This window comes from Leptopilina heterotoma, unplaced genomic scaffold (assembly GCF_015476425.1).
Source record: "Leptopilina heterotoma isolate Lh14 unplaced genomic scaffold, ASM1547642v1 Lhet_130, whole genome shotgun sequence".
In the NCBI taxonomy this organism is placed as follows: Eukaryota; Metazoa; Arthropoda; class Insecta; order Hymenoptera; family Figitidae; genus Leptopilina; species Leptopilina heterotoma.
Genome location: NW_025110849.1, coordinates 1,558,010 through 1,575,977, shown reverse-complemented (window position 1 = coordinate 1,575,977; position 17,968 = coordinate 1,558,010). Strand labels below are relative to the sequence as shown.

Genomic DNA, 17,968 nt, shown 5'->3' with positions numbered 1-17,968 from the left:
TTCAGGGTGGCGTAACCCCTTAAATTCAAATACATATATATTTATCACCTAAAATTTTTAATACTTTCTCAAGTAAATATATAATATAGTATATATGTTAAAGGTTTTTAATTAAACAGTAAATAGTGTGACAATTTTCAGAATAAACCTTCAGTTTATGTAAAGAAAATTGATTGGAATTTTTTTTTAAAGTGACGCATGTTGACGCGCGTGACGTCTAGAGGTCAGAGTCGTCGCTACGCCTGCGTCAAAAGTGAAAGAGTCAGATTTGAAATTTAAACAATCATTTTTTTAGAGATTTTTCATTAAAATTACAAATGAAAGTTCTACTAAAGTGTACAAGTAAGTTTTCTAGAAAAGTTAATCAACCGGAAATGACAAATGGCAGTTAGAAAAACTGGTAAAATATGAATTATTTAAACACTATAGCGGCTAGTGGAGTTACTGGAGATGTCAACCTTCAGTTGAATAATGTCGAAATTTTATACACTAAAGTGCAAAAAGTTTATATTAAGCCTCAACTTAAAGAAGAAAGACAAAGGGATCTTCGGGTTAATGTAGAAATTCACGCAGGAATCAGCCCAGTTTGTCGCAAGGTAAAGATATTTTTGACAGCATAAACATAACCTCTTTCTACTCTAAATTGACACTATGTATAAAAACAAAACAGTAATTAAGTTTTTGATAAATTGTACTTGTAAATTTGCATATATATATATATATTACGTAGGTACGAAATTGCATTTAAAAATGGATAATTTTACTTTTTTCGACTGAAAATAATGATTTTGTTATTAAAAACATAATTATGTAAATTTCCCTTTAAAGCTTTATTGTTTGGAGTGTTATACATCTGATTAGGATCCAATTTTGTTAGCGGCGAGATATAAAATTGTTTTACATAATGTTCAATAAATAAAATTACATCAAAGTTCAGGGTTGCCACGCTACCTGGAAAATCTGTAAATGTCAGGGAATTTTATAAATTTTGAAAAAACCCGGAAAAATCAGGGAATTTTGATCAAAATCCTGGAAAATTGTTGTCTAAAGTTATTGTGTTTATTTTTGAAATTTAATTTTACTTAAATATTTCAAAATTAATTTCATTTTAAAAGCGTTGCATTTACAATTTTCGTTAATAGATGAACTTCAAAAGATTTTAATTTGAAATTTTGTAAAATTTCAAATTCATATTCAAATAAAATTCAATTTTAAATGAATTTAATTAGAAAATTTAAAGAACCTAGATTTAAAAAAAATTTTTATAACTTAAATTCTTCCGAAATTAATTAAATTTTGTGATATATATATTTAATTGATTAATAAAAATAATGGATTTATAGAAGAATTTTAGTTAACAACACTAAAACAAATTGAATTTTGAAGCAAAATTACAAATGATTGCAGAAATTCAATTATTTTCAAAAGTAGTAAAATTCTCCACAGAAATTAAATGACATATTTTCAAAGAGTTTAATAAAATTCTTGTCAAAATTTTAATTATTTTCAAAAACTTTCCTCAATTAAATGATTCTTAATATCTACTACTTTAATAAAAATTTCCAAAAGAATTCAATTAGTTAAAAACAATTTTAATAAAATTCTACGCATAAATTTCATTATTTCCATAAATAATAAAAATTTCACAGGAATTCAATTATTTACAAATCATTTTCATAAACTGTTATTCAATTATTTTCATAAATAATAAAACTCATCGCAGACTTTCAATTATTTTTAATACAATTTTAATAAAATTCCTCGAAAAATGTAATTTTTTAAAAAATTTTATTAAATTTTATCCAAAAAATTCTATTATTTTAATAACCTTCCCTACAATTTATTTATTAGAATTTAAGTATTATTTTCAATATATTTTTAATTAAATTTCTTTAAAGAATAAAATTGTTTAAAAAAATTTTAATGAAATTCTTTGCATAATAATTTAACTTTTTTCAAAATAATTTTAATAAAATTCTTTGTAGAAATTTAATTAATTTCAAAAATTTGTCAAAATTCAATTATTTTCAATGTCTATTATTTTAATAAAATTTCACAAAAGAATTCAATTATTTAAAAAGAAATTTTGATAAAATTCGTTTCAAGAATTCAATTATTTTCAAAAGTAATATAATTCTTCCCAGAAATTCAATTATGTTCAAAAATTTACAAAAATTCTCGTCAAAATTTCAATTATCTTTATAAATAATAAATTTTTTCTCCGAAATGCAATTATTTTCAAAATTTACGTTGGTGAAGTTCACAACGTTTATAATCAACGATTTCATAAGAAAAATATTTTTTAAGCAAATTTTTATTAATTTTTGTATAGAAAATATTTTGGTTAGTATGTTGAATAATGATTTACAAAAGAAATATTTGTGAACAAAAAATGTTATTCTTTTTCGTAGGAAAATAATTTTTTTTTTCAATCGTTGATCATAAACGTTGCGAACTTCACCGACGTCAAAAATTTTAATAAATTAAAAATTTCAATTATTTTTAATACAATTTTCATCAAATTTCTCGAAAAATGAAATTATTCTTCAAAGTGTTATTAAAACTTGTCAAGAGAATTCAATTTTTAAAATTAATTACATTTCTCGAAGAATTTACTTAAAATTATATTAAAAACAATTGAAATTCAGTGAAGAATTTTATTATTCAGGAAAATAATTGAAGTCTCGCAACGAATTTTTATTAAATTTTTTAAAAGTAATTGAAATCCTACGATGAATTTTATTATATTTATGAAAATAATTGAATAGTTGCAAAGAATTTTATTAAAGTTTTCAAAAATTATTGAAATCCTGTGAAGAATATTATTATTTATGAAAATAATTGAATTCTTGCAACGAATTTCATTACATTTCTTTTAAATCATTGAATTCCTCCGAGGAATTTTATATTATTTATAAAAATAATTAAAGTCTTGCAACGAATTTTATTATTACATTTTTTGAAAATAATTTAATTCTTTTTAGAAATTTTATTAGAGCTGTGCAAAATTCGAACCGAACCGAGTTTAGTTCGGTTTTGAGGCGCCGAAATGTCGAATGTCGAATATTCGACATCCGAACTGGGCTAGTTCGAATGTCGGTTTTTCGACATTCGAACTAAGCTAACTCGAATGTCGAATTTTCGACATTCGAACTAGGCGAAAAAATTCGAACAGTTCGGTTTGAATTATTTTGCACAGCTCTAAATTTTATTAAAGTAGTACCTAGATTTTGAAAATATTTGAATTTCAGCAAAGAATTCCATTATTTGTGAAATAGAATTAAATTATTGCAAAAAATTTTTAAAAATAATTACATTTTTCGAGGGATTTATTTAAAATTGTATTAAAAATAATTGAAATCCTATGAAAAATGTTATTATTTATGAAAATAATTAAATTCTTACTAATTTTATTACATTTTTTTTTAATAATTGAATTGATGTGAAGAATTGTAGTACTTGTAAAAATATTTGAATTCTTGCGAAGGATTTTATTAAAATTTTTGTAAATAATTTAATTTTTTTTGGAAAATTTTATGGTTTATATATTTATGTTTTATAACAGTATTCTTAAAAGTTATTGAATTTCAATAAGGTTTCAATTTAAAACTTTTGAAGATCTTAATTTCTATGAAAAATAATAATGAATAAATATTTATTTAAAAATGAAGATATTGATGTTTTCTAATAATTTTTCAATTAATGAAATTCATAAATAAATGTAATAGAACATTTTTTTGTGTATCTAATCATTTTGCGAGTGAATCAGAATATTCTTTAGAGTCAGGAAAAAAGTCAAAGATTTGTCTGGTAATCAGGGAGTTATTTAATTTGACAGAATATAAATTTAGTTTTAAAAAGCTGGAAAATTTCCGTTTTTTAACCTGGAAAACCTGGAAAGTCAGAGAATTTGAAAGGAGCAAAAGCGTGGCAACCCTGAGGATATTTGTGCCAATTAAAAAAATTATTCTTGATAATATTCTTCATCCATTTGTAATAATAATGTTATCACTTATCTTTTACTTAAGAGTATTAAAAAAAATTTTTTATTTTTTAGAGCCTGTGCGTTTTATTAGCAGACGATGACGATCCTTGTTTTCTCTACTCTTTGTTTATAACTGAAGACGATTTCAAGGTCTTGAAAGCTCAACAAGGACTACTTGTTGACTTTGATAATTTTGCAACGCAATTGATTTATCTTTTGGAACAATGTCAAGTCCCGGCGGCGAGTTTATCAAAAACTCCGAAATTTCTTATGCTCTTGTCCGAAGAGAGTGGAGATTGGACTTTCAAATTTGTGGAGACAAACAATTTCAAGCACCTGTGCCATTTATGTTTGAACATCGCTCCGGCAAATGACTCGCATATAAAAACTCATATGGCTATGAAAATCAAACAGTTTAAGGAGAGCTTATTACAAAAGGACCGAGATATTCTCGGTTTGGAAACAAGACTGTCGGATTTAAATTGTAAATTGGAATCGAAAATAAAGGAACTTGATCAGTTTGAACAGAAATGGGTTGCAGATAAAACACAGTTGCAAATGAGTTTGGCGCAACAGATGAATTTAGAAAAAGATAGGTTTGTTTCACAATTATTTTTTAAATATATCAGTGTTTAAAAATTGTTGTAATAAAATAAACATTTTTTTACAGATTATCACAACTAAAAATGGAACTACAACATCAGTGTGAAAGAGAACAAATGGAATTAGAACACAGACACAGCGAAGTCATTAAACAACTTCATACAGAATTAGCTGAATACAAAACGCAAAACATTACGTTCAAAGACAAACAATCATTTCTCGAAGCAACAAATTCGGAACAACTGAAGCAAATACAAATTCTGGAGAAAGAACTCAATCTTGTTCAAAGAGATCATTCTCATTTAAAGAAACAAAACTCGAAACTCGACGGCGATTATCATGACAAAGACAAGACTGTAAATAGTTTAAAAACGAAAGTTGCTGTTTTCGAACAAGAGCTGAAGGATAAAACAATTTTGATAAACAAACACACGGAGATGTTGAAGAACGCAAAAGAACAAAAGCAAAGACTGGAGGAGCTTCTTAACGAAAAGGACAGTCAGTTGCAACGGAAACAAAATTCACTGACGCGTCTCAGCGATGAGTTGGTGAAAGCCAACGAAATTCTAGCAAAGATTCAAAATGAACTCGCCTCTACGAAAAACAAATTGAAACTCCGAACGGGTATTGCATTAGAGCAGGAAAGATTGATCGACGCAACACACAAGCAAGTTGGCCAGTTGGAAAATAAAATTGACACTTACACAAAAGAGGCGAAAGACGCGAAAGCAGAAGTTGATAATTTAAAAGAGCAGGTGAAGAACTTGCAATCGCAAATCGAGGAGAAAGATAAGACTATCAAGAATAATGACAATGGTAAGAATAATACATTCAATTTTGTTAAATTGACAGTAGTTGGAGTATCTATCGATGTAAATCCTATTCAAAATTTAATTTTACTTCTTGCTTTTAACTTACTGAAGCCAAAAATATAATTTAACTCTTTGTCTTTGATAACTTATGCCCCTAATCTGGAAAAGTCAAGGAATTTTATGAAATGTTTTTAAAATATTATTTCTTAAATCTGAATGGTGCAAATTTCAAATTATCGTACAAAAGTAACGAAAATTTAAATATTTCAAAGCTAATTCAATTTTAAAAGAGTTGCGTTTACAATTTTCATAAGTAGATAAACTTCAAACGGTTTTAATTTGGAATTTTGTAAAATTTTAATTTTATTAAAATTATTGGGTAAAATTTTGATTATTTTCAAAAACTTTTTACTGAATTCAATGTTTCTTAATATCTACTACTTTAATAAAAATTCTCAAAAGAATTCAATTAGTTAAAAAAATTTTTAATAAAATTCTACGCAAACATTTCATTATTTTCATAAATAATAAAAATTTCACAGGAATTCAATTGTTTACAAATTACTTTCATATATTATTCAATTATTTTCATAAATAATAAAACTCAATGCTGAATTTCAATTATTTTTAACCTTTAAAGTGCTAAGTGCTGAAAAATCACGCTCAGTGCTAACCCCGGTCTGTCAGACCGCTATTCCCTTTTGACAGTTTTTTAGTCATTTATAATTTTTAAAAGACAACTATTATAAATATTTTTTACTTTTTAACAAAAAAAGTCATTTCTGTATTATGCATTTATTTATTTTATTTATTTTATAAATGCAGTCTATGAGAACTGTCAGTAGAACTAGCTGCGCGTCAAGCTGCGCAGACGATACTCTTGGGAATATACTGGAATATACTTTCACTTAAAGCTAACCCCGGTCTCACAGACCGCTATACTTCAAATATTTATTTATATTACAAAATTTAACGAATACAAATTTTTGAAAAAGTTGTCTCCTAACAGATTTTCATAAAATATGAAGCTACTAAAAAGTTCAAGTTCTTATTATACTTTGAAAAAAAGTTTCAAGCAAAGAAAATTTTAATAGCGGTCTGTCAGACCGGCATAGCACTTTAAAGGTTAATACAATTTTAATGGAATTCCTGGAAAGAAGTTATTATTATTAAAAATTTTAAAAATTATTATTATAATAACGATAGAGGCAGAAGACTTTTAGATTTTCTGTTAGATACAGATTTAGATATTTTAAATCAGGGTAATGAGCCGACTTTCGTTACTGTTAACAGAAAAGAGGTGTTGGATATTACGATCTGTTCCAAGTCTTTTTGTGATGGCGTGAGGGACTGGAGGGTGTCTGATGAAGATTCCCTCTCGGACCACAGGCTTATTACGTTTAGATTGGAATCGAAGGATCGGGAACAGAAGTGGGGACGTAATCCTAGGAGTACCGACTGGGCTTCATATAGTGAAGACCTCAAGGCCTCCATGGCATGCTTCCCCACTTCCTATGGAACGATGGAGGAGTTAGAGCTTGCAGCGGAATATCTGCGAGATTCTATTATCTGTTCCTTTAAAAGGAACTGTGTAGTTAAGAAAATGGGCTTCAATGGGGGCGGTAAATGGTGGACCCCCCGTTTGGAGGAACATAGGAAAACTGTAAGAAAGCTTTTTAATAAGGCCAAGAAACGTAGGCATCAGCGAGCATGGGATGAATATCATACCGCTCGCGATTCTTATAAGAAAGAAGTAGATAGGGCAAGGGGTGTCAGCTGGAGAAGTTTTTGCGAGGGAATCGAGAGGGTACCAGAAGCTTCAAGACTTCATAAAGTACTAGCTCGAGACCCAATGGCAAAATTAACTAATATTAAGCTGCCTAATGGGCAGTATGCCCAGGATAAAAGGGAGTGTCTAAAGCACCTGATGGAAGTAAACTTCCCGGACTTTAGAGAAGGTTTGGAGAACAGCCAGGGCATAGGACCAGGTAGGAATCGAGGATATCGGGAACACTGGAAACTAGCAGCCAGGGTTGTAACTCCGGAAGGGATTGATTGGGCAATAGGCACTTTCAAACCATTTAAGGCTTCAGGGGGGGACGGTATATATCCGGTTCTTTTGCAAAAGGGATTGGATTGTATTAGAGTACCCCTGTGTAAAATTATGAGAGCATGTATAGCTCTTAGTTATACACCGGAATCTTGGAAAAAGACGAAGGTTGTGTTTATTCCGAAGGCCGGTCGGTCAGGCTATACTGCGGCGAAGGACTTCAGGCCAATCAGCCTAACTTCCTTTATATTAAAGACGTTAGAGAAACTGGTGGATAAGTTTATTAGACAGGAATGTCTTAGAGATTTTCCCCTACATCAGGGACAGCATGCATATAGAGCAGGCTTCTCAGTAGAAACAGCCCTCCATTCGGCAGTAGGTAGAATAGAGGGACAAATTAGCAGTGGTGGTGATGCGGTTGGTACCTTTCTTGATATCGAAGGTGCCTTCCCTAACACCTCTAGCAAAACTATCTGCAGGGCAGCCAGGATGCGAGGCGTGCCCGAGCCGCTAGTTAAGTGGATCGACAGCATGCTTCGCGAAAGGGCCCTGGAGGCAGAGTATGGTGAGGCCAAGGTAACCGGCCTTGTCTCAAAAGGGTGCCCACAGGGAGGAGTTCTCTCTCCTTTATTGTGGTGCTTAGTGGCAGATGAGTTAATTAGAAACCTCAATAGCCAGGGATATTATACGCAAAGTTATGCGGATGATTTCCTTATAATTATAAGAGGGCACTCAATTGAGACCCTCTTAGAACTTACGGAACGTGCGCTTAAGATTGTCAAGGATTGGTGCAATCTGACTGGACTTTCTGTAAACCCAGAGAAAACGAATATAGTAGTTTTCACAAGAAAATATAAGGTACCGAGTTTGAAGAAACCGATATTTTATGGAAAAGAGATTTCCTTTTCTGAATCGGCTAAGTATCTGGGAGTAATCCTGGATAAAAAGCTGGTTTGGAGGGAACATTTCGAATATCTGTATAGCAGGTTTTGTACCGCGTTTTGGGCGTGTAGAAGGGCGATAGGGTCATCATGGGGACTAAGGCCTAATATGGTCAACTGGCTCTATCAGATGATCTTAAAACCAAGGTTTCTTCACGCGGTAGTTGTCTGGTGGTCTAGGACTCAACTGATAACGGTTAAAGAGAAACTAGGCCAACTGCAAGCAATGATTTTCAGGGGTGTTACGGGGGCAATGAGGACCACGCCAACAGCTGCGTTGGGATTCATGCTTGCCGAGGTACCTCTGCATATTGCCGCGGTGAAAAAGGCGGCTCTTACTATGAGCAGGTTAACTGCGCAGGGAAGGTGGAAGGTTGGTGGTATACACACCAAGCTTCCACGCTCAATTCTACCAATACCAGAATTAAGTATGGTGCAAGATAGAATGATCAAGAGGGTGAAATTTAAACCCTGCTTTAAGATCATTACACCTTCCAGAATGGACTGGAAGAAAGGTTTTCCACTTGGGGACGAAGTCTGGTATACAGACGGCTCCAAGATGGACTGCGGTGCAGGCTTCGGAATTTATCGGGAAAACTGGCTGCATTAAAGTGGCTGAGTCATTAGGACAACATGCCACGGTCTGGCAGGCAGAGGTCTGTGCGATTTTAACTTGCGCCCAAATATCCATTCAAAATGGAACAAAGGGCAAGAGGATTAGTATTTGTGTGGATAGTCAAGCGGCCTTAGGGGCTCTGAAAAATCCCACAATAGAATCAAAACTCGTCTGGGAATGCCGCAGCGTACTAGATGAGTTTGGTTCAGAAAATAGGCTTTCATTGATTTGGGTACCGGGTCACTCGGGAATCAAGGGTAATGAAAGAGTAGACGTCTTGGCGAAAATCGGTTCCGAGACGAAATTTATGGGTCCTGAACCAGCAGTGGCAATAATGCCATGCTTGGTTAAGGGAGCCATAGAAAGATGGGGTGAAAAGGAACATGAGAAGTATTGGGCGAACGTTGGGGTGGGAAGGCAAGCGAAAACTCTGTTGGGGTTAGCACTCAACAAGAGGCGAGCGAGCGATCTCCTAAAACTCGATAAGATCAGAGTTAGAACCGTAGTTCGTCTACTTACGGGTCATGGACTATTGAACTACCATCAGCATAAAATAGGCAGACAAGTTTCACCTATGTGCAGACTGTGTGGGGAAAGTAACGAAACTTCGACTCACATATTATCAGAATGCCCAGCGTTAGCTAGGATCAGGCTATCTAGCTGGGGTCAAGCAATTATTGACCCTAAGCAGGTGAGCAACCTATCGATAGAAGAGATACTGGACTTCTGGAGAAGAACAGGACTCTAAGAAGTTGCTATAAACGAGCGAACTGAAGTCTGGTACAATGGGTTCTATAACCTAGATGCTTACTTTCCCCTCTTGAGGAAAATCCAGCTCGATCTCGGTGTCAGATTAGATTAGATTAGAAAAATTTGTCAAAATTCAATTATTTTCAATGTCTACTATTTCAATAAAAATTCACAAAGAATTCAATTATTTAAAAAGAGATTTTAATAAAATTCGTAGAAAGAATTCAATTATTTTCAAAAATAATATAATTCTTGGCAGAAATTAAATTATGTTTAAAAATTTACAAAAATTATCGTAAAAATTTCAATTATCTTTGTAAATAATACAATTTTTCTTCGAAATTCAATTACACAGCCACACACAAAAAAAAAGTTCTGATCTGGGGGTCTCACTATGTAGACTTTATGTTTTTTGGGTCGCTGAATCCGAATCCGAGGTCTATTTAACCCCATCAGATCAGGATTTTGACAGAACCTCAAAAACCTATATGGCGGACACATTTTTGAAAAATTCGTCGAATTCGCTTGAAATTCGTTACTCGGGGGTTTTTGGGGTCGCTGATTACGAATTTGAAGTCTGATTTCAAAAATTCAAAATGGCGGATCCAATATGGCGGACACGTTTTTGAAAAATTCATCGGATTCGCTTGAAATTCGTTACTCTGGGGATTTTGGGGTCGCTGATTTGAATTTTGAAAAACCGACATCAGATTCGTAATCAGCGACCCCAAAAACCCCAGAGTAACGAATTTCAAGCGAATCCGATGAATTTTTCAAAAACGTGTCCGCCATATTGGATCCGCCATTTTGAATTTTTGAAATCAGACTTCAAATTCGTAATCAGCGACCCCAAAAACCCCCGAGTAACGAATTTCAAGCGAATCCGAAGAACTTTTCAAAAATGTGTCCGCCATATTGGTTTTTTGAGGTTATGTCAAAATCCTGATCTGATGGGGTTAAATGGACCTCGGATTCGGATTCAGCGACCCAAAAAACATAAAGTCTACATAGTGAGACCCCCAGATCAGAACTTTTTTTTTTTTGTGTGGCTGTGTTATTTTCAAAACTTTTAATAAAATTCTTGGCAGAATTTCAGTTATTTTTAATACAATTTCATCAAATTTCTCGAAAAATGTAATTATTCTTAAAAATGTTATTAAAACTTGTCAAGAGAATTCAATTATTCAAAAATTTGTTGATAAAATTCTTTATGAAAATTCAATTTTAAGACACATTCAATTGTTTAATAAAATATTTATTTTTGTATTTAAATAATTCAATTCTCGTAGAATTTTTTAATAAATATTGATTTAAAAATCAATTTCAGTTAAAATTTTAAATTATAATTGATTTATTGAAAGTATAATTATAGTGCAGATTTTTAAAAATAATTGAATTTGTAAAAGGTTTCAAATTAAAATCTTTGAAAATTTGAACTTTTCATGCAATTGAAGTTACCAACGTTGTTTCAACAAAAAGATTTTCTCTAAAAAGTTCAGGATACAAATTTGTCTTGTTTATTTTTAACCCAAGTAAACCCTTCAAAAACCCAAAATAAAAAAAAATGGGGAAACAGAAGTTGTTATTTTTTTCTCACGGGTTTTCCAAAAATCACGAAATTTCAACTAAATTAATAATTCCTCGTCTCCGTAGCAATTTTTTTTCTTTTAATAATTACTTATCCTAATGTCAGAAGCCCTTTAAAAAAAATTGCTAAAGGTTTCAAGTCGAGGATAACAGTGATTTTGGTTTTTTTCACGGATTTTCCGAAAATCCGAGAATTTAAAGTAAATTAATAATTTCTCGCCCCGGTAGCAATTTTTTTTCTTTTAGAAAATTTTTTTTTTAATTTGCTCTTTGAATCAACGTTGGTAACTTCAGTTTTATAACTTTTCATACTCTTAATTAAGAATTCTGTAGAATTAATTCGTTTCAAAAAGTTTAATGGAATTTTTTTTTAATTATTTGAAGTTTTTGATTTCTAATATATTTAATTGAAGAAGGTCAGAATAATCGAAATTTCGTAAAATTAAATTGTAAACAAAAGAATTTGAAAAGAACTTTTTCAAAAATTATTTTAAAAAAATTGACGAATTTTAGTTGAAAATTCTAGAAATGAATAATCGTAATGATGAAAATAATTTTTGAAGAAGTTACAGTAACAAAGTAGCAAGTTTTAATTATTATTTATTTATTATTATTATTATTTATTATTATTATTAATTATTATTAGTCTTCGACTCGGGACGCATGATTATTCCCCAAATGTCATTTTACCGAACTGCACTTTTGCGAATAGTCATTTTTGCGAAAAGCCAATTTTGCGAAATGTCACTTTTGCGAATTGTCATTTTTGCGAAAAGCTATTTTTGCGAATTTTCATTTTTGCGAATGGCCATTTTTACGAATTGTCAATTTTCCGAAAAGTCATTTTTGCGAATTGTCATTTTTACGAAAAGACATTTTTGCGAATTGTCATTTTTGAGAAATGTCATTTTTGCGAATTGTCACTTTTGCGAATCGACATTTTTACGAATTTGCAAAAATGACTTTTCGGAAATTTGACAATTCATAAAAATGTCGATTCGCAAAAATGACTTTTCGCAAAAATGACATTTCACAAAAATGTCTTTTCGTAAAAATGACAATTCGCAAAAATATCTTTTCGAAAAAATGACAATTTGCAAAAGTGACATTTCGCAAAATTGGCTTTTCGCAAAAATGAGTATTCGCAAAAGTGCAGTTCGGTAAAATGACATTTGGGGAATAATCATGCGCCCCTTCGACTCGGAGTGATCGCTTTCTTCATGTTTTGTAATAATATTCTCATATGTTATTGAATTTGAAATTTTTGAAAATCTTAATTTCTATGAAAAAATAATAATGATTAAATATTTATTTAAAAATGGAAATCAATCAATTGCGTTGATTAAACTGATTATTATTAATTAAATTAAATTTTGTAATTTTTGAAAGTAATAAGATAAGTTTAAAATTTCATTTTAAACTTTTTTCTAGAGTTGAAAATGAAACCCAATCGAAATTCCCATTTCGTTACCAATCCTAATTTAAAAATTTGTTCACAGTTATTAGCTGGCTAAATAGGAGATTGGCTGATAATCAAACGCCTTTGCACAGTGCATCGAATGCAGTGACGACAGTACCGGCATCAATTCAATTAACACTACCCCGAACAAATAAGTTTATTCCAAATAGATTTGAGACACGAACGCCAGCTCCAAGTTCAACCCAAGCAAATGCCTCTCTCTCGGGACTGACTCTCAGAAATCCGATTATGCAAAATTCGAATATTAACCGATCATCAGCCAGATCTACGGGTGTCGGAGTTGGGGACATGACAACTGGTATGAACTTCAATAAACCTGGACAAATTTCAAGTACAAGCACGCCTCTCGATCGTGTGAATGGTTTGAGTAAATCGCCCAATTCCGGAGGCATGTCGGCGGCGCCTCCAATTATTGAAAATAATAATGCTCCCTTCATGACGAATGGAAAGGCAAAAAACACGACTAATTTGCAGGGAGGCCTTCGTCGTTCCGTAATGGATAAACCACTTTTGCCATCGTCGTATTTTCCCAAGACCCTTCACTAGATTAAAGAAAGACAGGAATACAATATTAGGTAATTCATTTTTAAATAATTATATATTAGAAGAGTACAAATGAGATTGAAACTTGACAGAAAGCAGAACCAAGTCCAGAATCTGCTTTTAAACATAATTTCGAACAGACAATAAAGCTTTTACAAGGAATTATTGTTATGATATTCCTCAAGTTTTAAATCAACGATTAAAGGCATTATAAATAGTTTCGTGACATTTCAGCTTCAAATTAAATTATTTCAGAGCTGCAGCCACAACAGCTGATTTTTTAAAAGCAAAATAACTATCAAAACATGACAGGGTTGCCACGCAACCTGGAAAACCTGGAAAACCTGAAAATTTCAGGGAATTTTATAAACCTTGAAAAAACCAGGAAAAGTCAGGGAATTTTTATCGAAATCCTGGAAAATTGTTATTTTCTAAAGTTTATTCTTGAAATCTAATTTTACATAAATATTCCAAAATTAATTGAATTTTAAAAGAGTTACGTTTACAATTTTCATAAGTATAGATGAATTTCAAAAGATTTTAATTTGAAATTTTGTAAAATTTCAATTTTCAGTTGTCTTAAAGAACGTAGATTTTTGAAAAATTTTAATTATTCCAATTCTTCGGAAATTAGTTGAATTTTTTAATACTTTTAATTGATCATTAAAAATAATGGATTTATAGAAGAATTTAAATTAAAAACACTAAACGAAATTGAATTTTGAAGCAATTACAAATGATTGCAGAAATTCAATTATTTTCAAAAGTCTTAGTAAAATTCTTCTTAGAAATTCAATTATTCCCAACAATTTTAATAAAAAATTCATGGCAAAATTTTAATTATTTTCAAAAACTTTCCTCAATTCAATGATTTTTAATAAATCTACTACTTTAATAAAATTTTCCAAAAGAATTCAATTATTTAAAAAAAAAATTTAATTTCTACGCAAACATTTCATTATTTTCATAAATAATAAAACTCATCTCAGACTTTCAATTATTTTTAATACAATTTTAATAAAATTCCTCGAAAAATGAAATTATTCTTAAAAATTTTATTAAAATTCATCAAAAAAATTCGATTATTTAAAAAGACATTTTAATAAAGTTCGTCTCAAGAATTCAATTATTTTCAAAAGTAATATAATTCTTCGCAGAAATTTAATTGTGTTCAACAATTTACAAAAATTCTCGTCAAAATTTCAATAATCTGTTTATAAATTTTTCTCCGAAATTCAAATATTTTCAAAAATTTTAATAAAATTCTTGGCAAAATTTCAATTATTTTCAAAAACTCTTATAAAAAAAAAGTTTTAAAAACTCTTTTCTCTTTGGAGAAATTCAATTATTTTTAATAAATTTTTAATCAAATTTCCGAAAAATAAACTTATTCTTAAAAATTTTATTAAAATTTGTCAAGAGAATTGAATTATTTAAAAATTTGTTTTATAAAATTCTTTATAAAAATTCAATTTTAAGAAACATTCAATTATTTAATAAAAATTTATTTTTGTATTTAAATATTTGAATTCTCGCAGAATTTTTTAATAAAAACTAATTTAAAAATAAATGTCAGTTAAAATGTTAGATTATTATTGAATATTGAAAGCAATATAGCGCAAATTTTTGAAAATAATTGAATTCTTGCTGAAAATTTTATTAATTTTGAAAATAATTGAATTCATGCGAAGAATTTTGTCAATTTTAAAAATAATTGAATTATTTCGAAGAATTTTATTCATATTTTTGAGAATATTTGAATTCCTGGGAATGATTTTATTATCTATAAAAATAATTAAATTCTTGACAAGATTTTAAAGGAAATATAGAATTAATTTTTCTCAAAAAGTTTAATGGAATTTTTTTTTAATTATTTTAAGTTTTTAATTTCTAATTTATTTAATTGAAGAATGTCAAAATAATCGAAATTTTAGGTAAAATTGAATTGCAAACAAATAGATTTAAAAATTCTCAAAGAAGAATTTTTTCAAAAATTATTTTAAAAAATTGATTTAAAGAAGAATTTTAGTTTAAAATTCTAGTAATGAAGAATTGAATTGAAATTAAATAATTTTGAAGAAATTACAGTAATAATATTTTTATAATATAAAATAATGATAGTATCAAGTTTTAATGATTATAAAATATGAAGAAAGCGATTACTCCGAGTCGAAGACTCGGAGTGATCGATATCTTCATATTTTATAATAATAATAATATTCTTATATGTTATTAAATTTAAAATTTTTGAAAATCTTAATTTCTGTAAAAAAATAATAATGATTAAATATTCATTTAAAAACGAAGTTATTGATGTTTTCGAGTAATTTTACAATTAAAGAAATTCGTAAATAAATGTAATAGAATAGGAAAAAAAGTCGTTTTGTCTGGAGTTTTAAAAACCTGGAAAAATTTCGTTTTTTAACCTGGAAAACCTGCAAAAGTCAGGGAATTTTGATCGGAATCCTGGAAAATTGTTATTTACTAAAGTTATTATGTTTATTCTTGAACACAAAAGAATTCAATTATCTAAAAAGAAATTTTAATCAAATTAGTCTTTCAATTATTTTCAAAAGTACCATAATTCTTCGCAGAAATTCAATTATGTTAAAAAATTTACAATGATTTTCGTCAAAATTTCAATTATCTTTATAAATAATAAAATTTTTTCCTTAACTGATTATTTTCAAAAATGTTAATAAAATTCCTCGTAAAATTTCAATTATATTTTCAAAATTTTTTTTTAAATTTGTTGATAAAATTCTTTATGAAAATTCAATTTTAAGAAACATTCAATTATTTAATGAAATATTTTTGTATTTAAATAATTGAATTCTCGTAGACTTTTTTTTAATAAATATTGATTTAAAAATGAATTTCAGTTAAAATTTTAGATTATAATTGAATATTGAAAGCCATATCTCCATGTTTTATAATAATATTCTTGTATGTTATTGAATTTGAAATTTTTGAAAATCTTAATATCTATGAAAAAATAATAATGATTAAATATATTTATTTAAAAATGAAGTTATTGATGTTTTCAATTAATTTTACTTCTGAAGAAATAAAATAAATTAAATTGTAAATAAATTTGTAGTTTAAAAAACCTGGAAAAATTCCGTTTTTTAACCTGGAAAAGTCAGGGAATTTGAAATGAGCAAAAGCGTGGCAACCCTGATAATATAATTAACTTTTTATAATGCCTGAAACACTGTAGGAAAAGCAAAGTTAATGAGCCGCATTGTTTGAACATTTCAAATACGCATTTAATTTAATTTTCATTATCTATTTAATCGTTAACAAATTGTTTTATATTTAATTATTTAGATATAAATTATTATAACTAACAAAAAAAATTAAATTTTTTGTGATTAAAAAATGACTGATCATTATTAGTAAAGTAATCGGACAACCAGAAATTTCGTTGGAAACTTGAGAAATATCATTTAGAAAATTTAAATTGCATGTTGAAGAAGGATCTAAACGTGAAATAACACTTAGAAAAAACATTTATAAAAATTTGATGTTTAGTTACTTTGAACTTTCTTCCATGATAAATTCTTATTATGTACTATGTCATTATAATTGTATAACTTTTATTGCAGAATTTTTTTTTTCTTTTTCTTTTTTTTTTTTTAAGGAAAATATAATAAAGTCTACTCTGGTACATAGTTAATATTTGATATAAAAATACTTAGATCCTTCTTTGACTTTGACATTAAATTTAATGTAGCATAATTGTAGATTTCTTAAGGGGACAGTTTAGTAATAATTCAAATAAAAGAAGGTTTTTTAAAAACTTGTATTACTCAAAAACTAGAAACTTAACACTGAAGAAATCTTGAGTCCCGCTATCGCATTAACCTCAAAATTGAATACGTTTTTTATTTTACTTCCTTCTTCTTTAATGTTAGAACACTAAAAAACGAATTTAAGAAAATCAGTTTCAAGCGCTGCTTTTTTAAAAAAATTTTTTATGTATATTTAATATTGGAGGTTCGTGCGATAGCAGCAAGTGTCCTGAGTATTTTGAGCCATTTTTGATCAAAGTTGGTTAGAATATTTTCAAAATATTACGCCCGCATTTTTTTTTCTAGAAAATACAAGTCAATATCTTTGAAACAAAAAAAATTTGCTTTAGTTTTTGAGTGAATTAAGTTTTAAAAAAGCCTTCTTTTATTCGACTTATTACTAAACTGTACCCTTAAAGTAAGGGAACAATAGTCTTAAAATGAAAAAAGAGATGATTATACAAATTAATGAAATATAGATTTTAAGCTATGACCAGAAACAAAGGAGAACATACACAAGTGAAAGTACAAAAATGGACCTGGCGAAAATGCAATTGAAAGTCGAAATATAGTGAAGTGACTTAAGCCTTTTACTTTTAAAGGAAGACTTTTTATTGCCAGGTGGGAGACAGTATTCTAAAGAATAATTTGCAGTTTATAATAAGCAGTCATGTTTATATTATAAGTTTTGTACATAGATGAAGAATAAATATTTTATAAAATGAACTACGTTATTTTCAAGTCTCATTGTGTTCTCAAATAATTTTATATCACATTTTAGTATTTTTAATTTACATTTTATGATAT

The 17,968-nt window shown here is 28.9% G+C and overlaps 1 protein-coding gene across 1 annotated transcript; it reads left to right on the top strand.

Annotated features, from left to right (window-relative positions):
• The first annotated feature begins 216 nt into the window (after positions 1 to 216).
• Positions 217 to 17,887, top strand: LOC122512980 (spindle assembly abnormal protein 6 homolog). The gene is made up of 5 exons (XM_043629189.1): positions 217 to 596; positions 4,058 to 4,581; positions 4,656 to 5,404; positions 12,844 to 13,399; positions 17,641 to 17,887. Exons 1-4 carry the CDS (start codon positions 408 to 410, stop codon positions 13,368 to 13,370), a joined length of 1,989 nt encoding a protein of 662 aa, XP_043485124.1. The 5' UTR covers positions 217 to 407; the 3' UTR covers positions 13,371 to 13,399; positions 17,641 to 17,887.
• The last annotated feature ends 81 nt before the right edge of the window (positions 17,888 to 17,968 follow it).

Excerpts from the sequence above, each read along its gene's own strand:
- LOC122512980 (XM_043629189.1), top strand. The coding sequence starts at position 408 with ATGAATTATTTAAACACTATAGCGGCTAGTGGAGTTACTGGAGATGTC. Across the intron at positions 597-4,057 it reads TCAGCCCAGTTTGTCGCAAG|AGCCTGTGCGTTTTATTAGC; the intron begins GTAAAGATATTT and ends TTTATTTTTTAG. Across the intron at positions 5,405-12,843 it reads TATCAAGAATAATGACAATG|TTATTAGCTGGCTAAATAGG; the intron begins GTAAGAATAATA and ends ATTTGTTCACAG.